This window comes from the organism of the source record quoted next, unplaced genomic scaffold, assembly GCF_019419815.1.
Source record: "Pyrus x bretschneideri cultivar Hongxiangsu unplaced genomic scaffold, Pyrus_bretschneideri_v1 Contig38, whole genome shotgun sequence".
Taxonomy (NCBI): Eukaryota; Viridiplantae; Streptophyta; class Magnoliopsida; order Rosales; family Rosaceae; genus Pyrus; species Pyrus x bretschneideri.
This window is the reverse complement of record NW_025999701.1, coordinates 3,353,394-3,375,409: the sequence shown is the minus strand read 5'-3', so window position 1 is coordinate 3,375,409 and position 22,016 is coordinate 3,353,394. Positions and strand designations below refer to the sequence as shown.

The 22,016-nt window shown below is 37.3% G+C and overlaps 3 protein-coding genes across 5 annotated transcripts; 2 read left to right on the top strand and 1 right to left on the bottom strand.

Moving 5' to 3' along the window:
* Positions 1-2,709: 2,709 nt before the first annotated feature.
* On the top strand, positions 2,710-3,666 carry LOC125468412. Its single transcript, XM_048564101.1, has 2 exons — positions 2,710-2,986; positions 3,068-3,666. The coding sequence occupies exons 1-2, from the start codon at positions 2,710-2,712 to the stop codon at positions 3,664-3,666; spliced, it is 876 nt and encodes a 291-aa protein (XP_048420058.1).
* A 9,383-nt stretch (positions 3,667-13,049) lies between these two features.
* LOC103927010 (GDSL esterase/lipase At4g26790-like) lies at positions 13,050-14,771 on the top strand. Its single transcript, XM_009335908.3, has 3 exons — positions 13,050-13,587; positions 13,889-14,378; positions 14,482-14,771. Exons 1-3 carry the CDS (start codon positions 13,222-13,224, stop codon positions 14,673-14,675), a joined length of 1,050 nt encoding a protein of 349 aa, XP_009334183.1. The 5' UTR covers positions 13,050-13,221; the 3' UTR covers positions 14,676-14,771.
* A 56-nt stretch (positions 14,772-14,827) lies between these two features.
* On the bottom strand, positions 14,828-16,540 carry LOC103939931 (upstream activation factor subunit UAF30-like). Of its 3 annotated transcripts, XM_048564074.1 has the most exons (4): positions 16,488-16,540; positions 16,286-16,356; positions 15,584-15,797; positions 14,828-15,185 (listed from the first exon to the last, which is right to left on the bottom strand). In XM_048564074.1, the coding sequence occupies exons 3-4, from the start codon at positions 15,755-15,757 to the stop codon at positions 15,057-15,059; spliced, it is 303 nt and encodes a 100-aa protein (XP_048420031.1). In that variant the 5' UTR covers positions 15,758-15,797; positions 16,286-16,356; positions 16,488-16,540; the 3' UTR covers positions 14,828-15,056. The 3 variants fall into 3 exon arrangements, with proteins under 3 accessions (XP_048420031.1, XP_048420032.1, XP_009348302.2); XM_048564075.1 differs by lacking the exon at positions 16,488-16,540 and having other exon boundaries at positions 15,584-15,795; positions 16,286-16,460; XM_009350027.3 differs by lacking the exon at positions 16,488-16,540 and having other exon boundaries at positions 15,584-15,791; positions 16,286-16,459.
* Positions 16,541-22,016: the final 5,476 nt, after the last annotated feature.

Genomic DNA, 22,016 nt, shown 5'->3' with positions numbered 1-22,016 from the left:
TTAATAATTTTTTAATACAAAATGGGTTCGGCTCAAGCTACGTCAAAATTTAACTAAGAAATAAATGGCCAAGCTAACAGAAGGTATAAGATTCACACAAATTCTAAAGATGAGGTATGAAATTGTCAATTTTAAAAGATGAGGTATGAAAGTGTCGTGACACCAATAGTTGAGGTAGTTTTTTGTACTTTATCCTAGTTATTTTCTTGTTTGACAATTTAAGTGTTTAGCAAAGGGATGAGAAAAGTGTTTTTTTTTTCTTTTTGTTGTTGTTGAAATAAGTGCTTTTGATCATAAAGTTGACCCAGCGTAAAACGGGCATTGAAGGATCGGCAAACGTCAAATGTCAAATTTTATAGTGTGTTTACTAACCCGTTATCAAAATGAGAATAAAGAATTCGATTCTGATTACGGATTATACATGTGTTTATTAAAATTGAGAGGAATCAAAAGTGCATGGGGGCCCGCACAAAAAATGAAATCCAATTCCAAGATTTGGCTAATTTGGATTCTGAATTGCCCAAGCAATATTTCCAAGATTATCCTTAACCCAAGACTCATATTATACACAACTCTATACATATGTCAAAGAGAAGAAACTACAACTTGAGCAAGAAAATTTAGATATTAAAGTAAATACTTAAATTTGTAAAAGAAAATAAACAAAATCATTTTAGTGTCTATGAAATAAAAAAGCAATTTAATTTTTTTCTTACTATTATATACTATATCAAATTTTATTAAAAAAAAAAGTATATAAAATATTTGATTTGGAATAAGGGCATTTTAGTAATCATACTGGTTTATATTTCGTTTTTGCTAAATTAATAAACAGTTTTATGGAATTCTATTCTGATCCAGACAGTTTTAGTGAACAACTTCAACATGAATCTAATGCTGATTCCGCCTCATTTTAATTCATTCTCAATCCAATTCCTCCTCAATTCAATTCATCTCAATTTGATTACAGATTAGTAAATGGGTCCTTAGATTAGTATATTAGCAATTCGGAATCCACCAAGAATAGACAAAACCTCCAAAGTTTTTTAAAAGATCGTGAACGAATTTGAATCATAACTCCAGGATAAGCCCTCATAGAGGCATCAAATCCTAATTTTAATGGCGATTGAATAATGGAATAGGATTACCATTTATTGAGTTTTCTTTTTCTATTTTAAACCAGGGAAGATTGGAATTTAATCTTGCAAAATAGGTTTGCATGTCTCCCACAAAAGATAAAGACAAATGCTCCAAACGAGCCCTTAGAATTGTAAGGTGTCAGACGAAGTAGAATGCATTTGCGACAAAAAAAAAAATTGGCAATTTAGTTACTCGTATAATGTGACAAACGTGATGTGTCAGACATGCGTATCTCCTATGAAAGATGCATGTAGGAGTTCAAGATAGTAAATATAGCTTCATTTAGTGCGTTCACGACAAACTTAATGATCAATGGAATTACTCTTATAATTACACAGATGTGAGATGTCAGATAGAGTAGGCGTCTGTATCTCTTATGAAAAATATAGGCGGTCAATCATGATAATAAGCATCTTCATTAAGTGCATTCATGGCAAAAAAAACATCAATTGTTACTCATAAGCCACTCAGTATAACGGTCTGATGGTATTCCTCTGAAGTGAAAGGTCTTAGGTTCGAATCTCGTGGATGACGAATTCGATATTAAATTAGACTGCCCATTATATGGCTTAGCCAAACTCCCTCTTTCCTTAGTGTAAAAATATTGATGTACTGAAAAGAAAAAAAAAAGCACATTATAAATATTTAGGGGTAAATTTGGATTTCGTTTTCTGTTCAGCTTTGTTTAAGAACACTAGTCTCTTGGATAGCGGCAACGATGAGGCGGCACCGGCCGCTATCGAAACGCAATCGAATGAGCATTTCATTCTGTTGAACATAAATGAGTCCCAGGGGTACATGGCAGGAGCCAACGCAGACACAGGGATGCAATCGTCAATTTCGAAAAGGGGATAACGAATTCAATATTAAATTAGGCTGCCCATTATATGGCTTAACCGAACTCCCTCTCTCCTAATATCGATGCACTAAAAAAAAAAAAAAAAAAAGGTTACTCATAAAGTTCGACAAATTTAAAGTGTTAGACAAAATAGAAACTGCATATCTCTCAAAAAAACATACATAGACGTCAAAGACAGTAAACGGCTCCAGTCGGTACATTTATTGACACATAATCCAACACATCGTAACAGTTTTCTATTTGCTTAGTGTAACTAATTGTTTGTCTTAGTGTAATTAGTTATACTTGATTAGGTGCTAATTATGATTAGCAGGTGTATATATATACACATATGTAAAGACTCATTTATTGAATGAAACAGAATCTTTCATAAATCTTATATGGTATCAACCACCTTTTGCTTAACCGCCTCTGCGCGATCCTCTTCACCTCTTCGTGATTCTCATCGATCTTCGTCTCTCGATTAATTCTCTTCGTGCTTTCATTTGCAATCTTTCTTCAATTTTTGATCGATTCTCCATTTTTTCGATCTTTCATCTCTGTTTCTCTCTGTCTTTACGATGGCATCTTCGGTGTCTTCTCTAACGAATCTTGACATTCTTGCCCCAAATTCATCTTCGATGAACCTTAACCCTAATCATTTTTTTCTTCAGTTTTTGATTGATTCTCCATCTTTTCGATTTTTCATCTCTGTTTCTCTCTGTCTTACGATGGCATCTTTGGTGTCTTCTCTAGCGAATCTTGACATTCTTGCCCCAAATTCATCTTCGATGAACCCTAACCCTAATTCCCTAATTTCATCTATTTCTTCGATCACAATCCAAAACATTAGTTGTATGGTTCCCACGAAGCTTAAACGAGACAATTATCTCGCATGGAAGGCGCTCTTTGCTCCAATTTGTTGTCGTTACAAGCTCACTAGAATTCTTGACGATACTGAAGTGTGTCCACCACCATTTCTTCTTGACAATTCTGGCCACAGCACCAGTGCTTCGAATCCAGCCTTTGAAGCTTGGTATAAGAAGGATTAAAACATCCTCATTTGGTTGAATTCCATTTTATCTGAAGAAATCATACCTTTCACCGTTGGTGTATCTTCATCTCGCGAATTATGGATCAATCTTGAACAACGCTTTGATGGAGTCTCTGCTGCGCACATTCACCAACTTCACACTTGCCTTCACTCAATTCAGAAAGGTGATCTTTCAATCTCTGAATACATTGAGCAAACCAAAAGTATTTCGGATGCTTTAATGTTTGCCGGCACGCCAATTTTTTATCCTGATCTTATTGCTGTTTCGCTCAATGGCCTCTCTGATGAGTACAAGTCCTTCATTAACTCTATAATGCTGCAAATTTCCTCCACAACTCTTGATGAACTTCATGGTTTATTGATCAACAAAGAACTCTTTATGAGTCGGAAGAAGAAATTTGTTGTTCCTTCTGTTACAGAACCTTTTCATGCCTATGTTGCTCAGTCTCAACGTTCTCAAGCTCCGATTCTTCCAACGCCTCAATTTAATGCCTTTCCTCAAGCATTTCCTGCTCCATACTCCAACTATAATTCTTTTAAGAATTATAGAGGCACCAATCGTGGTCACAATCGTGGCAATAATCGTGGCAACAATCGCATTTTCAACAATTATCGTGGGACTTGTAATTTCTGAGGCAACTCCTACAATCCAAGTCGTTCTCCGAGAGGCTCAAATCGACAATACTCTGGTGGCTGAGTTCCCTGTCAAATCTATCACACTCAGGATCATAAAGCAATTGACTGCTTTGAACGCATGAATCATGCGTTTGCTGGGAAAATTCCACCAGCCAAATTAGCAGCAATGTGTGCTCACACCACTGCTAAATTTACCTCTCCTTCCTGGATTTTGGACTCTGGAGCTACCTCGCATACCACGAATGATATATTTGCTATTCATTCTCCTATGCCTTATCATGGTGAAGACAAGGTTTATATCGGTGATGGTCAAGGTATGCCCATTCACCACACTAGTACTTCTGTTCTTAAAACTCCAATTGCAGCATTTAAGTTGAACAATGTTCTCCATGTTCCTCACATGAAGTTTAATCTCCTCTTTGCATATCAATTTTTAAAGGATAATTACTGTTAATTAATCCTTGATTCTGATGGTTCTACAATCAAGGACCGTTCTACGGGGATGATGCTTTTTCTAGGGCCAGTTAGCTTAGGCTTTTATCATGTGCAAGGTACTTCACCTGCTTCTGTTTGTGCTCTAGATTCTTCATCATCCTATGCTAATATTAGTACTCCAACTTCCTTACAACTTTGGCATAAGAGGCTTAGACATCCCTTTTCTGCAATCTTTCGGAAGATATTAAGTAGAAATAAGTTTGCTTACACTGACAAAGAATCTGTATCTTTCTTTTGTCAAGATTGTGCAATTGGTAAAAATCATAAGTTGCCATTTTCTGTAAGCATTAGCAGTACTACTCACAGTTTAGAACTTGTTCACTGTGATGTTTGAGGCCCTGCTCTTATCTCATCTGTAAGTGGATATAAATTCTATGTTTTGTTTGTTGATGAGTTTACCAAATACAGTTGGCTATTTCCTTTGAAGTTCAAATATGAGGTCTTCTCCATATTTGTGCATTTCAAATCATATGTTGAGAATTTGACTGGAAACAAAATCAAGACTTTACGATCTGATTCAAGGGGGGAGTTTACAAGTTCTTAGTTTAGTTCATTTCTTCTCCAACATGGTATTTTGCATCAGTTCAGTTGCCCTCACAACCCAGAGCAAAATGCATGTGTTGAGAGGAAACATAGGCATTTAACTGAGACCACTCGAACAATGCTTGCTGCCTCCAAAGTTCCCCACAAATTTTGGGTTGAAGCTTTCTCCACTGCAGTTTATCTAGTTAATAGATTGCCAATTTCTGGTTTGGATAAATCACCATGGGAACTTCTTTTTCAAAAGCCTCCAGATTACTCAAGGTTAAAAGTTTTTGGATGCAGTTGCTATCCTTGGCTCAAACCTTATGTTTCTTCTAAACTTGGTGGCAAGAATACACCATGTGTATTTCTTGGTTATAGCTTGCAGCATAAGGGGTATAGATGTTTAGATATGCAAACATCTCAGGTCTATATTTCCAGGCATGTCTTGTTTAATGAGAGTCATTTTCCATTTCATCAAAAGCCTCTTCAACCATTTACCCAATACTCATTTTCTGTTCCAGATTCATCATTTATTTTACCCTTTCCCATTACTTCACCTCTTACTGCACCCATTGTACCTTCTATTATATCCTCTTCTCCATTACATTGTTCCAGCTCTACTTCTTCACATCTTGCCTCTCAATTGGCTTCTCCACCTTCCGTTCAACCATCTGTTTCTCCCATTCCCCCTTCACCTCCCCACAATACTCACCCAATGATAACTCGATCCAAAGCTGGAATCTTTAAACCAAAGGCTTTAACAGCAACCAAACACCCTATTGATTTTGCCCAATTTGTTTCTACTACGTATTTACAAGCCTCTAAGCATGATCACTAGAAACAAGCTATGTTAGAGAAATTTCAAGCTTTACAGTCTACTGGTACATGGACTCTTGTTCCATCTTATCCTCATCAGAATTTGATTGGTTGTAAATGGGTTTTTAGAATAAAGAGGAAACCTGATGGTTTTGTGGACAGGTACAAGGCTAGATTAGTAGCCAAAGGCTTCCATCAACAAGAAGGTGTGGATTTTAAGGAAACCTTTAGTCTTGTTGCAAAGCCAGTGACTATTCGGATCTTGCTAACATTGATTGTTCAGTTTGACTGGTTCTTGAATCAATTGGACATTAGTAATGCTTTTCATGGTTTCCTCAAAGAAGAAGTATTCATACAGCAACCTCCAGGCTTTATTGACTCTTCTAAGTCTTCTTATGTTTGCAAGTAAAATAAATCACTCTATGGGCTTAAGCAAGCTCCTAGAGCTTGGTATGACAAATTGTTTCATGCCCTGTTATTTCTTGGCTTCTCTAACTCACAATCTGATTGCTCACTCTTTGTTACCTTCTCTCCTGCACTGGTGATTATTTTGGTCTATGTGGATGATATATTGGTCATGGGTCCAAATCCTTCAGTCTGCAAGGATTTTATCACTCAACTTGGTAAACTGTTTCCAGTTAAGGACTTAGGTCTTCTTCATTATTTCTTAGGCCTAGAAGTCCACAGATCTTCAGATGGCATTTTTTTTTCTCAAGGGAAATATGCTCTTGATTTATTACTTAAAGCAAAGATAGAAGGTTGCAAACCGTGTTCAACACCACTTGGTAGTCAGAAATTAGATCATGTTGGCTCCCCTTTATCTAATTCTCATGAATACAAGTCCATTGTTGGTGCTCTCCAATATTTGACATGGACACGACCTGCGTTATCCTTTGTAGTTAATCAAGTTTTCCAATTCCTTCATTGTCCACGAGATACACATTATCAAGCTGTCAATCAAGGGTTATCGTTTACAAAGAGTCTTCTCCATCTCACTGCTTTCTCTGATACTGATTGGGTTGGCTGTGTTTATGACCGGCATTCAACCAGTGGCTATTATGTGTATTTGGGCAGCAACCTTATCAGTTGGAGTGCCAGGAAGCAAAGTAGAGTTGCTCGCTCTTCCACAAAAGCTGAATATCATTCTCTAGCACATACTGCAGCAGAAATTACATAAGTTTGTAAGATCTTCAAAGACATTAGCTTTCCTTTATCCAAAGTTCCTGTCTTATGGTATGATAATGTCTTTGCCATCTCCCTCTCTTCGAATCCAGTTTTTCATGCTCGTACCAAACATGTTGAAATAGATTATCACTATATTCGGGAGTTAGTATTGTCTCATCTTCTTCATGTCAAGTATGTGTTTGCTCAACATCAAATTGCTAATATTCACACAAAGGCTCTTTCTAAAGCTCGGTTCAATGCTTTGCAGTCCAAGCTTTCCCTCAGATTACCTCCTGTCAACGTGAGGGGGTGTATTGACACACAATCCAGCACATCATAACAGTTTTCTGTTTGCTTAGTGTAACTAATTGTTGTCTTAGTGTAATTAGTTCTACTTGATTACGTGCTAATTATGATTAGCAGGTGTATATATATATGCACAGTTGTAAAGACTCATTTATTCAATGAAACAAAATCTTTCATAAATCTCATAACATTCACGGTATAGAAATGGCAATGGCATAATTGTCTTTCCACAAAGTTCCTTTTTAGCTGGATGCTTTTGGATTTCTCATAATTGTTCCGTAGAACTAAGGTCCAAAATATGGAAGAAAGTCAGAAACAAGTGTTTCCATGACTCTACCGCTCAGTCGATTATGTTTCCCTTTAATCCAAGTTTCATGGCTGCATATCTTTTTGGCTATGGAATGAAAAACCTTTATGTTGTAACATGAATCAAATTTCCATTTCATCTGAGAAAAGCCTTATTTTTCTCAATAATGCCTATCATTTGATCCAATAAGGTTAATCGGTATTTATTTGACACGTGTAAATAACAGGTCGAATTTGAGTACTCAAATTCTTTTGCTTCTTGAAGTTCTCTCCATGGGTATTGAAATTATTTCAATTTCTTGACTTCCCATTTATTTGACAGAGAGACAGCGAAATTATTCCGATTTCTACTTCCCCGTGATTGACAAGAACTATCTGATTTTGCTTGTTACCCACGGCAAGGTTAATATATACTTTATACATGGTTCAAAGAAGGCATCCTTGTTCTTGGTCGTTGCCTCGATGGCGTATACTAATTTTAACACAAATTTAGAATAAGTTGATCACACATTCCTTCATTGACTATAACCTTGCAGCTTCTCTTTACCGACTCAGTAGATACGCGGCTTCTCTTCTCTCGGAATTCAATAGGAGAAGGATGCCACAAACAAACTTCATCGCGCAGTGGAACAAAAGCTTTCCTTATTTTACCTAAACTGGTGTGGAGGACGCATCCTAATGGTCCTTGACAATGGGACGGTTAGGAGGGCTATCAGTAGGCTCGGTGCAAACCTGCTTGCGACTTGGTGCATCCTGTGGTAGGCACCCCCTCAGAACAAGTGCAGCTTTACAACCTTTTTGGTCTTCTAAAAGCTTAATTTCAGACTTATGGACTACAACCTTGGCCTCGATTATACACATGTCATTCACAAGATATCCTTCACGGTCGTTGTAAAACTCGCTTAGAGCAGCTCCAGCGGGAGCTTTTGCTCTGGGCACAGGCCCGTGAACAGGGCTAGAGAGCCCGACTGATTTGGTCCAACGTGTGGTAGCCCGAGGGACAGGCCCAGCCCGGGGGAGAGGCCTGGCACGAGTTGCCAGCCCGAGAGCCCGAAGTGGGTGTGACATCAGGGTGACGTCAACTGCTTTTTTTATTTTTTTTCTGTCAGGCGCGTGGCCTTCAAACGCACGTGGGCGCGCGTTGGGGGACATAAATTCAGAAATGGGGCCCGCAACCCACTCAGATTTCTTACTGTTGGGGAGGCCACGTGGCTTCCCCATGTCCATTGGATTTCAACGGCTATATTTTATGGACCATTGGATTTTCAAGGTAAAAAAAAAAAAATTAAAAACCTCATTTAATTTCAGTCGTTGGATCTGAGATCAACGGTCCACATTATTAGGCTATGGAAATTTTAAAAAAAAAAAGAAAAAACAATTTAAAATTTTGAAATGTTACGGTTATGCCACGTGGCACAATCTGGAGTGTTGGAAATTCAAATTTTTTAATCCAACGGCAGAGATTAATTAGGTGAATAAAAATTAAAAAAAATGTAAAAAATTATTATAAATCAGAAAAAAAAAATTAAAAAATTAAAAAAAAATTGATTTTACTTTTCTATAAATACCTTCTCGTTATCTTCTACCTTACACCACAATTTCATATTTTCTCAACTAGTTTCAACCACATTCCTATCTTTCTTTCAAAGTTTCAATCTAATTTTTTTTTCCATCACCAATAATTGTCTTTTTGGATTTTATGACAAGTAGGGCAACAAGAACGATTAAAAATCTTATTTGAAATTACAAATAAAATTATTTTGTATTATTTAATAATACTTCGGATAATGACACGTAGCGCAACGAGAACGATTAAAAATCTTATCCGATATTATAATTAAAATTATTTTGTATTATTTTATAAATAAATAAAATACTAATATTTTATTGTCTATTGCTAGGGCTATTGAAGTGTAAAGGTGGAGATGTAAATGCTATTGTCAGAGCTATTACTATTCATTAAGGGCAGTTACTGTTCATTAGGTGGATTGAATAGTGAAAACATGTCGAGTATCTGCAAAGTCCAAATATTCATGATCACAATATAAGCATAACAATTTCTAATATACAAATAAAAATAAGGGGTAGCTCATTACGCAGAGTACTTAAAATAAGTAACGGAAACAAAAACAGTTAGATCCAAGAATAAAAGACTTCCACGGTCAGCAAACGTAAGACTCAAGGTCAAAACAATCCGATTTCAATTGCTTCAATCCCGAAGAAAGAGATTGAAGGTCCAGAAATTAACTATCTATTTTACCCACTTATTTCAACTGCTTAACAAACACATCGGTTGCCCATAATTATATTCCAAAAACGAATGTTGTGCTGAGCAAACCCAAGTACATACTCACCTCACCTTTAGCTAACAAATCGGTAAAAAGATATTATTTTCAATAAATTGGGGTGTAAGATTCAATATTGATTTACCTAAACAAAGGACCAAAGTCAAAACTAATTGTAAAACTTGATTTCAATGAAAAAACCATATTCTCCAAGGATTGAAAATCTATCCCTACCTTAAACTAAACGGGTTTTATCACGGGAATATTTATTAAATAGAACCTAAATACTCGATTGCCATAACTTCAAGTAAATTTGAACAGTTGGGCCTTCAACGGTAATCACCATTTTAGACATGAAAAGTTATACTGTCACTCCTAGGTGATTTACTATACTAATTAATAGCAGGTAAACTATCAACCATGCTGCAGATAAGGTATATTTTGCAATGTCAAATGCCATAAAAACGAGATCCCATCTTTGGAAGAAGAAAGATATCCAGCATCTCAACCTTCAGCTGCACCATGTTGATTAAACAATCATGGCTCATGCACGCCCCTTTCATTTTCAAAAGGTCTAAGCCAACCAGCCAGACATGCAGACATAGAAATTTGGTAAACAAGCTTCCGTTGTTAGAGGTCGTTAAATGTAAGATATAATTTTCAGACTCCAAACTGGAAATCCAAGCCGTGATAACACATTGAAGTTTCACATTTAGTAGAGAAAATAGAATAATAAGAAACCTAGCAGTAATATTTGACGGTTCCTGGATATTCTGAGGAAATGATGGGAGAATAAAGAAACAGAACGTGACCTTAATTGTCTTCAGGACCCGGGGAAATTACCATTTGAATGTTTCCTAAAGGGCAACCCTACATACAGCAAAAATAACATTGACCAATAAGATGTTCCTCAAGTTCTATGATTTTCTTCAAAGGAGATCTCCCAATAGTGGAAAGTATTGTTAGCATACTACTTCCGTGCTAAACCTAATTAATCTTTTGAACCAGAGGAGATCTCCCAATAGTGGAAAGTATTGCTAGCAGACTACTTCAAAGGAGATCTCCCAATAGCTCAATAAAAAGTCGAGAAGGCAGTCAGACATTGATAGTAAGCATGAGACTACATCAACGAAAAACCTCCATGACAGGACACAGCAACGACTAGTTCCCTTCGATAAATTAACTTTACCCTACAAATTATAAACTAACATGGCAAGAGACAAAAACAAGGATGAATGTGAAATAAGCAACGGGAACATAACAACAATGTACCCTTTGTTATTGACTTGCTGCTCTGAAGTTGATTGATGACACTCAAGCTGAATTGCGCATATCTAGCCCACCCTTTTGGCAGTGTTGAAGAACCAGTAACATCCAGATAGACTGACAAGTAGCCTACGGTTTTCTTCCCACGCGGATACATAAGGATTCGCCTGATAGAACCATGACAGGTGGAAAACCATAAATAGCACAATGCAAAAAGAAAAATTTAAGCTTGTGGAGGTACGAGACAATAAAATACCATTCAAAACAACCCATGACGAAGACATCGGAGTAATGCTTGACAGCATTTAACTTAGAGAAGTTGTCATTTTTCCATGTGAATGTCACAGATGCAGCATCATCCTTGTGAATATCCAGTTCCTCCAATTTCTTTACTCTTCTACAAACTCAAAGTAACAATAACATGTCACCGTGACACCAAATACCCATCAAACTATGATCTATGCCTTATGGTTTGGTGGGCCATTTGGTGGGCCATTTGGAATGCTATGCTTTGGAACGGAAAATCGGAAAAACCTGATTTTGTTGTTGCCAAAGCTATTAGCTAGTGGATGGACTTTCAGAGATCGGTGGCAGCCACCATCTCTCATATCGTTTCCTGTTGGATTAGACCCCACCTAGACTATCACAAAATCAATGTCGATGGTGCGTGGAGGGAGTCCGTGTAATTGGGTGGTGTAGGAATTGTGATTCGGGACCATCGGGGTATGTTTGTAGTAGCAAGATCTGCTATTTTTTAGTACGTTTCCTCGCCCCTCCGTATCGAAGCTCTTGCGGTAGGGGAAGGGTTGTTGTTGGCGGTTCAAAGGGGATTTCTTAATATTGTTATTTGAGAGTGATGCACTCCAAATTGTTTCAGCTCTTCATTGTGAGCTTCCAAATGACTCCCCCATCTGGATCATTGTGGTGGATTCCTAGGTCTTGATGTCTTCGATCTCTAGAGCAACTGTGGCCCATACTCGCCGCCCAAAAAACGAAGTTGCTCACCGTTTGGCACGTTATGTTGTTGCAAGTTCGGTTTCTTGTTCGTGATTTGAAGAACCACCTGATATCATTTCGGATATTTTGTTTTCAGACTGTAATCCTCGAGCTTGAAATGGCAGCTCATCACCTATTGTACTCATTTTATTATCCTATGAATTAATATCGTCTCTTTCAAAAAAAAAAAAAAAAAAGGGAATAATATTACGAAAGCTTTGGCTGCAAGTAAAGTTGGCAGAAGCATCAAAGGAGTTTTCTTAAGCATTTTAACATTTACGGGATGGTTAACAGGATTCCCAACAGATTCTGGATAATATGACCGCTAGCATTTGGGCCTAATAATATACTCCAGTATGTGGGCCGGTATACTATAAGCTACATGTGGGCCCATAGTCCATAAATTTGGGCATTAAAAAGAAAAAAATAAACCCAAGGAAATTCCATGACTCGAAGACACTTTTCAAGTTTTCAAGGGAAACAAAGTTGAAAGTACTTTAGGTTGGCAAATGATTGAAAAAGTCACTTTTGGCCCTTTCAAGGGAGTCCCAAATGAATAATTGCCCTAACTACATTTACATTTTTCACGTTCAAATGAGTCAGTAGGTTTCAATCTTCTCATATTGCATTTTAAATCGTATCAATTTATGTATTTTTCTGTCTGATTTTATGATCCTTCGTTAAATTGATGACATGACAAGCGCGTGAACCATTTCTAAGTTGACGTGGAAGCTACACCCAAAGTACAACCAATCATACAATTTGGTCCCAATGGTGCAAAAATTGCTTCTATACAGCCTAGAAACAGATTTCACATCCACCAAATCATTAATTTAACGTAAAATCATAAAATTAAATAAACTGAAGATATAAATTAACAGGACTTCAAAACTTTAAAGTGCAATTTGAGAAAATTAAAATCCTACTACTCATTTGAAAATCTAAAATCACCTAAAACACATAGAGAGCGTAAATACAACCACACCAACAAAATTGTTTATTCTATATATCTCTCTAGCTTTGTTTAACCCTTCAATCCTTTTGCCTTTCTCATTGGGGTATAAGAATTAAACAAATATGACAAAGCCAGATTCATGATCTAGCTTCACTTTTTTTTACCATCCCTAAACCAGAATGTCCTATTCATGACATAATTATTTATTAGGTTTCGGATTCAGCTACAAATTAGGTCATTGCTCCTATTTTCCTTACCAGTTCCTCCACCATTGACTCTCCCACATACAACAACTCCAACAGAAGTTGAACTCCCAACAAACTTCATCAACCTCCACTTCTACGAGCTTCTTCCATTTCATATATATTCAAACCATGCCTTCCAACAACCTTCAGTATTTTTATACTCTAAACCCAGTGAGTTCGAGAGAAGCGAAAATATGACAGTGAAGGCCTTTCAATGGCTTCTCCTAAGCCATCTCCTAGTGCAGGTTTCTATGGTGTGTGCCAAAGTCCCAGCAATCATTGTGTTTGGAGACTCTACTGTGGATGCAGGGAACAACAACCAGATATCGACAGTCCTAAAGAGCAACTTTCAACCCTACGGTCACAATTTCTATGGAGGCTTGCCTACTGGCCGGTTTTCCAACGGTAGGCTTCCAACGGACTTCCTTTCTGAAGGTTTTATGATCAAGCCGACCATACCTGCATACTTGGATCCTGCCTATAAAATTTCGGATTTTGCTACCGGAGTTTGCTTTGCCTCTGCCGGAACTGGCTATGATAATGCTACTTCTGATGTGCTAGTAAGTCGCATTATGACTTAACCTAGTACGCCTAACGTGCGGCAATGACCTTCGGGCCAAATAACATCGCCTTCAGCCCTAAGGTATGGGGCGGAAGGGGGAGCTCGTAGGTTCAATACCTGATTGATGAACGAGTGAATCTACAAACTGAAAAGATAAAGGAAAACTAAGTTAATTCTGAGTTCTAATCATTTCAATCATCTTATTGCTTTCGTGTCGTTTCAAATCAGAATAGTTATACTAAGTTAAAACAAAGAAATACAGGCTTGTTTTGTTTACAGCTGCTACATTGATCTTGCAGTCTGTGATACCTCTTTGGAAGGAACTGGAGTACTATAAGGAATACCAGAAGAAGCTGCGAAGCTATCTAGGCAACAATAAAGCTAATGAGGTTCTGGGAGAAGCACTTTACCTGATCAGTGTAGGAACTAATGATTTTCTAGAAAACTACTTTGTATTTTCACGCAGACGATCTCAGTTTTCCATTGAGGAGTACCAAAACTTTCTACTAGGAATTGCTGGAAATTTCATCAGAGAGCTTTACCAGCTTGGAGCTCGGAAGGTGGTTCTAAGCGGCCTTCCTCCAATGGGTTGTGTGCCACTGGAGAGAACTACAAATATCCTTGCTGGGGGTGCTTGTAATGAGAAGTACAATCATGTGGCTAGGAGTTTCAACGAGAAGTTGCAGGGATTGGTTGAAAAGCTCAAGAAGGAACTGGTTAAATTTCAACTTGTTTTTTCAGACCCATACGATATTGTCTCAAAAATCATTCGAAACCCAGCCTTTTTTGGTGAGTTCTATGGTCTTGTCTTCACTATGATTCCAATTCTATCGTCACTTACACATTTTGTGCATGATGTAAAAAACAATCTGGTAAATTTCCTATTTTACAGGATTTGAAAATGTAGCAAAAGCCTGCTGCGGCACAGGACTGTTCGAGATGAGCTATATGTGTAATAAGATAAGCCCGTTCACATGTTCAGATCCAAATAAATATGTATTCTGGGATGCCTTCCACCCCACAGAGAAAACAAATGCTATTGTTGCAGATCATGTATTTAAAACTGACCTGGCTCAATTTCTATGAGAAGCACAAGTATAGAATGCGGTGTCTGTAATTTTTGTTCTAGTAGTCTTGTCTGTGGCACCATCCCTTTACTTATATAAAAGATATGATTGTTCATTTTTCCCGAGTCTAAGTTTGACACCGACAGAGATGCCATACAGATGAACTGAGTATTTAAACAAAAACATATTACCTTATAAAACTACCATTAAGGTCTACAAAACCATATTGAATACCAAGTAAAAAGGGCTGGACATGAAAATAGAACATAGCTTAAAACGGATGACTGAGGCTGCAATTACTCATGAAATGGTTTCTTACGAAATAAGGTACCAAGAATTATATAACGCTTCTTAGAGAAAAGATTACCGTGGGGTGAAACCTCAACTTGAAATGGGAATTTTACTTTGGCTCTTTGGGGAAATGGAGCTTGATCAGTGTAGGAAGTTCAGATAACTCAACTTGAGTCTTGCCCAACAAAACACTCTTCAACTTTTCGTCACAATTGACCACATTCTTGTTGTTCGGATCCTATGCAAGCAGATTACTTTTCTGGTCAGAATACAGAAAAAATCTACACCATGAAAGCATTAAAACTGAGTTGCACGGTTAGAATCCAATAAAGGATATGAAGGCAAGGTGAATGCTAATATACTTTTCCCATTTGCTTCCCTAATTCACAAGCAACATCAGCAACAAGAAGTCAAAACGTATTTAGATGACTAAACCCTAAGAACTGCTTCTTAATTGAAATTGAACAGCAAACATCAAGCACCATAACTAAGACAAAGCATCACGGAAAGATTTATACAGCACCATTTTACTTAATAGGATAACATTCAACTGAATGCACTTTAATTTGCAAGAACACACAGATTGCCTATATCACTAAAAAACAAACGAAAAACAAATAGACAAATATAAGAAACCTGGAGATTATTGTCCTTGATGTATGACCAGACACGCATGAAACATCCCAGACGAGAAATCTGAGACTGACCCACGAACTCTCGCAGTGTGGAAGGAAGATTTACGAGGTCAATCAAGTTAGCCAGCTTCTTTGGGTTATCTGTAATGGCCTTCTTCATCCTTGGTGGCAACATTGTTCCCGCTCGCACCTGGTTCAACTCTCTCTCTCTCTCTCTAAATTTGAAAACAGAAACCATTGAGTCAATGACCCAGTAAACTAGTACACTATTCATATACACAACTTTCCCACCACTTGATTACCCAGTTCAAAGAAATGTCTATAATTTGAACATAAACTGCATATTGCACTAAACAGATAAAAAAAATGCATAATTAAGTACCCTTCTTTCTTGTGTCTATTATATAAGTTTGTGCAACCATGCGCATGAGATAAGTTCTCCAAAAAAGCGTTGCACGTAAAAGTGCAATTTCCGTTCTCAGAAACAGAAACAGAGCTTACAAGGAGTTTTATCAAACACCTGGTGTGCTATAAACACCAGCTCCCACAAGAACACACAATCTAAAGAAAAAAAAATAGATAAAAATAATAGTTTAACTCAAAATTGGTATTAAGGAGATCGCAGAGTTAAAAATAACAATGATCGTGGCAGTGATTGGTTTGGTGAGATTTGGTATGGAAAAATTGGAAGGTAATAATTTACCTAAAGGTGCAGAGACAGACAGAGGATGACTAGTCTAATTGCTTCATGCTAGGCATCACCTGTACCTTGACCTGAATCCAGCCAGGCAAATTTTATAGGTTATTATTTGGGAACTTTATTGGAATGCATGAAGTTTCAAGTTCGTATGATCATATATAAAGAGCAATGCTTGGGGTACTCAAAGATGAGCGGCAGTTCTTACTCAAAATTTTCGTATCTGATTTTCAGAATTTTGTGTTTATAATCCGAACGGTTCATGTTATAAATCACTTTGTAAATATCATCCCTACAAAAAATGAATTAAAACTAAGATCATTAAATCGATCAATTGTAGTAAATAGACAAATGGTTTGTAATGTTTTTACTATTTCTGTCTATCTGTTCTCATACAATTCAATGACTAAACGACCATAGTTCTAATTGAATTTTTGTAGACATGATTTTTATAGAGAGATTTATAATATGAATGGTTCTGATCATAAACACGAAAGTCTATAAATAAAAAACAAAGAGTTTTGAGTAGGAGCTTATGCTCATCCTTTAAGTAGTCAAGTATTATTCTCATATAAATATTTCTCTTATTCTCCCTTGCTTTTCTCATCATTTTCTTCACAAGCTATATTGGAGATAGGGAAGGGCTATTCAAGCACACATTTCTATCTCTCACACATTTTTGTTAATTTTATACATTGATTTTCTTCAAATCGTTCAATCTGACAATCAAATTAAGAAAAATATGTGAGGTAAAAATGGATGCATAGATAGCACAACTTTAGAAGAAATTTTTCAAAATATTCGGAACATATGTTGTGTGTGTGTTCACTATATATTTTTATATATTATTATATTAGTATAGCTTGAAGTGAGACAGATCCATGGAAATGTAACATCATGTGACAAGTTTTTAATACACAGAGCAAATTTGTCGCAATACTTAGAGGGGTTATCAGGTAATGTGAATTCAAGACCTCATGAGCAAGAAGGTGCTTAATGGCCCAACCTAGCCAGACCTAAACCATTAAGATTGGCTTAATTGTGTTTTGTGCCAAAACACTTTGACCCAATTCGAGCCACGGTGCATGTCGTGCTTGTCCCAGCCCACAAATATTTAAACTGGTTGGGTTCATGTTGCGTTGGGTTGGCTCAACTTGTGGTACATCTATACAAGGGTAACGACTTGATTCTATGAACTCCCAATTATAGCATGCAAATGTGAGGCATATAGTGATCAACAAGTTTCTTTGGATTAAAATTGGCTTGCAATGATTGAAATGAATATCGGCACTAAAAGCATGCTTGCTACATTAAGGACACCGGAATAAGGTTCTCGTAGGCCTTAATGTACTAAGCATTGTTATAGATGGATCTTGGCTTGGTTCTAAAGTTGTCTCCAGCAAATTGCTTCCATAGTTTTCAGGGTTCCGTCATACCATAGAGATCGAACACTGAAATAAAGCTCCCGTACTTGAAAGGTCTTTGTATCAACAAAAAAAGAAAAGAAAAAAGAAAGGCCTTTGTAAAACCTTGTTAGGCAGGTAGTAACCCAACAAGTCGGACTATATAGGATGAAAGTAACATCTGATAGGAAGATCAAGATGAGTTTGCAAAAGTAGAGAGAGGGTGTTTGGGCCTAAAATAATATTGTTGGGCTGAGTGTAGGTTTGTGCTCGGCCCAATGCTGTGTCAAAAATACTATGGGTTGCCTAATGATTCCAAGCCATTTAGCAGGGACGGTCAAGTCCTATCGCAAGAAGGAGTAGTTCAAATAAGCAAAGAGGGTCGAGGAAGTCCTGGTGCAATTAGGATTCTCGACCAACAATGAATGAAGCCCCAAAAAGAGGTGAGTTCAAAGTCCTAATGGGAGTAGGGTTGTTCGAAGCAAAGTTGGAACGAAACAAGAACTCCCAATCCAGATAGGAGTTTAATTTGATCTCAAGAAGGAGTTAGTGCTATAAATACAAGAAATCATGCAACAATTGAGGACCTTCAATTCAACACACAATTGCCCTGCGCAAAACCTCTCAAACATCTTGAGATTTTTCATTTTCTTTTTCTCGCCGACACATCTTCAGTTTGGATAAACAACACTATGGAGGCAACCGGCGAACACCTTCAGTTTGGATAAACAGCACTGTCGCCGTAGAATCAGCCGATCGAGGAGCACCTTCAATTTGGATAAACAGCACTGCGTCGAGGCCGACTGGTCACCTATCCAAGTCTCGGTCAAGAAGGATTTTCGGATCCTTATTGGCAGAGGTCATCTTATTAGCCTTCTCGGCGAAGTAAAGTGTTACGATTTACAACATTCGATGTACTGGACGCCGAGTGATTTTATGATTGGATACTCACAAGTGAGTTTTAGCGTTCGGCATTCTGACGGCCGAACCACATTTACCATCAAGACATACATTACCTTTGAATACTTGTGTCCGTACAGTCTGGTGTCGATTCGACGTGCTTATACACTTACGAATATAATCACGGTGATCGAATCGGGCGCCGACGATTTGTGAACTTCGCAGAACTAGCAGCCTTGTCTTCAGGTCTAGAATCCGAAGACCGAGAGTGTTCCTTCCTCGATCGCAGTCGCAAGATAAAGAAGTCAGCAATGCGCTCAACGCGTCATCAACGAATTTCACTCCTTGGTCGAGCTCAGTCGACGAGTTGGCACACCCCGCATTCAACCGAATGACGTAGTTAGCTTATTAGTTACTCAACCTACGTGCCACGTAGACTTTTTAATTTTTAGGGTCAACAGACGGTTTCAAGTTCAAGGCTTAAAGAGAGAGAGAGAGAGAGTGAGTGTTTAAAGAAACACATTAAATAATTTCGTAGTGTCAGAGATCAATAATATAGATTATTTTATTCAAATATATATTTCTCACTATATATTGTGATGTGTGTGTGTGTGTGTGTATTAACATTGCTTGAAGTGAGATATATTCCAAAGTAACATCATGTGATGGCGTTTTTAATATACAAAACAAATTCTTCTCCTGATATTGAGAGATGGGTGATGTGAATTCAAGACCTCAAGAAGCAAGAAGGTGTGGAATGACCCAACATGGACCATTAAGATTGGCTCAACTGTGTTTTGTGCCAAAAACCCTTGACCCAATCCGAGCTACAGTGCATGTCATGTTTGTTCCAACCCACAAAAATTTAAACGGGTCGGGTTGTTCTGTGTTGGGTTAGCTTGACCTGTTGTATATCTCTACGCAAGAATAACCACTTGAATTTATGAACTCCCAATTACGCATATGTCTATTTCCTTTCAAGGCATGAAAAAATATGGAGCTAAGAAGCTTTATTAAGATTCACTTGACCTGCATTAAGCAAATAGATACATATTCCTCATTGTTCCGATAATTAACCAATAAAGAATTCTCTTATTGTTTTTTTTTTTTTTTTTAAGAGCCTTTTTATAGCCTAAGCTTTTTAGTATTAGAGCGATTCACTTATCAACTTTGGTCACCTCCATTTTTTTCTCCTAGAATCTAAAAAAGAATATTGTTTTTGTAGTTTGACAATACCTTTTCACTTCGAAATATCTCTAACATTTGTTAAAATACAGCTACCTCCAGTTGATTCAATCTGAGTTATGGTTCGTATGGTGCTTGGTCCAACCCACAAAAAAAGAGCATTGTATAGTTATGGGCCATCTTTAAACAAGTCGGACTCGTGATATGTTGGGTTTCGACCTCTTGCACATCGTTATGCGACAGTAATAACTTGAAAATAAGGTACCTTGAATCTATGAGGCCGAATTATAGCATGCAACTGTGAAGCTTATAGCAATCATTAAGTTTCTTTGGGTTGGGGTTGTGTTGTGCAGGGCTTGCTCGGTGTTCAGATGGGTTTGGGGGCTAGATAAACCTTAATGTTTCAAAAACTGACTCTCAGTACTAAAGCAGGAAAACAACTTTATGCAGTTTCTAGTTTCACTAGTTTGGATGAGGCATTTCCTTCAGTTAGTCTAAACTTTGTTGGTGGTGCATCAATGTTGTTGAAACCAGAAGATTACCTTCTGAATACCACTTATTCTCATGGTGTTACTTTGTTGGAGGCTCCTTTACAGGAAGCTTATAGAATGTATACAATTTGAGAGATATTGTTCTTAAAGATAAAATTATCGAGTATGATTTAGTGCAGCAATGGTTGAGATGCGCCAATCGGGACAATTTGTTGCCCTTGAACATCAGTGTTACTTTTGACAAAGATGAAGGTCGTAAGAAGCGAAACCGGAACAAGGGGATCAAGTGGTTGCTAATGGGGAATGCTCCTGAAGATTTTTTTCTTTTTTTTCATATTTTTTTCATAATGTCGTCCACTTATATAATAACACATAAAAATGTAACATCATGTGATGGTGCTTCTAGTACACACAACAAATTGTTACAAATTGAGAGAGGAGCAATGTGAATTCAAGATCTCGGGAGCAAGGAGGTGTGTAATGGCCCAGCTTAGCCTTACCTGGACCATTAAGATGGGCTCAATTGTGTTTCGGCCGAAATTTTTTGACCCAATCCGAAATATAGTGTACCCTGTGCTTGTCCCCATTGGAGAAACCCTAACAGTCACAACCCACAAAAATTTAAACGGGTCAGGGTCGTGTTGTGTTGGGTTAGCTCGACCCATGGTACATCTCTACGCAGGGATACCGCTTGAAAATATGTTATCTATAAACTCCTAATTATAGCATGCAATTGTGAGGCGATTAATAATCAACAAATTTTTTTGGATTATAATTAGGAATGGGCAAAATATCTTAGGCATGGGTAGCTACAGTTATCCATCCATTTAAACTACAGTTATGGAAACCGTTTAAGCAAATGCCAATTACAGGTATACCCATTTACCCGTGAAATATAAATAAAAGAGTAGCAACCGCCTATACAAACAAATACTTGTTTAACCTTTTTTTTTTTTTTTTTTTGTCAAATTAAAAACCCTAAAAACTATTCGACGACTAAGATTTCTCCTATCGCAGCCCTTCTCTCTCATGTCCATTTAACTTGGAATGATAAGAGAATATTGTAACAAAATTGCAAATGGTTTTATTTCTTTGTCGAACAATTTAAAATAGTTTTCATTTTTCTTTTTTTATGTACTCAAAAATCTGAAGGACAGATGACCGACAATTGGCAAGTTCCATTTCATCCCCAACCCATAAAAATTCAAACTCAATTTTAAGGTCAAGGGTGATCCTCCATATCCCTAAAGCTTAGCTATCTCTGGTTTCTGACCATTACAGACTCACCAAAAATAATTTATATACTTGATGGAAGAAACTATAATACTTACCTTAGAATTTGACCTAGCTAAAAACCCCTTCTCAAGTAATCCCACATGTCTGACACGCTGAAACCAAAGGGTAATTATGTGTTTTTTTATTTTCAACTTATTAAAAAAATAGATAAACGGGTATGCCGTTACGGTTAAATGGATACGGTTACCCATTTATAACAGGTTATCTATATGGGTATACTTGTTTATAGAACTACCAACGGATAAAAAGTTAAACGGGTAATGACTTGAAAATTTATGGATAAATAACCATGGTTATCCACCCGTCATAACTGTTGCTAATCCCTAATTAAAATTGGCTTGCAATGAGTGAAATGGATATTGGCGTTAAAAGCATCTCCCAAAATGCTTGCTACATTAAGGACCGTAACTTGCTAACAGTTGTCCCCCTTTTTACATTTCAGAAGAATAACGGGATAGGGAT

Excerpts from the sequence above, each read along its gene's own strand:
- LOC103939931 (XM_048564074.1), bottom strand. The coding sequence starts at position 15,757 with ATGTTGCCACCAAGGATGAAGAAGGCCATTACAGATAACCCAAAGAAG. Across the intron at positions 15,186-15,583 it reads TCAAGGACAATAATCTCCAG|GATCCGAACAACAAGAATGT; the intron begins GTTTCTTATATT and ends CTGCTTGCATAG.
- LOC103927010 (XM_009335908.3), top strand. The coding sequence starts at position 13,222 with ATGACAGTGAAGGCCTTTCAATGGCTTCTCCTAAGCCATCTCCTAGTG. Across the intron at positions 13,588-13,888 it reads ATGCTACTTCTGATGTGCTA|TCTGTGATACCTCTTTGGAA; the intron begins GTAAGTCGCATT and ends TTGATCTTGCAG. Across the intron at positions 14,379-14,481 it reads TCGAAACCCAGCCTTTTTTG|GATTTGAAAATGTAGCAAAA; the intron begins GTGAGTTCTATG and ends CCTATTTTACAG.
- LOC125468412 (XM_048564101.1), top strand. The coding sequence starts at position 2,710 with ATGGCATCTTTGGTGTCTTCTCTAGCGAATCTTGACATTCTTGCCCCA. Across the intron at positions 2,987-3,067 it reads CAATTCTGGCCACAGCACCA|AAATCATACCTTTCACCGTT; the intron begins GTGCTTCGAATC and ends TTTTATCTGAAG.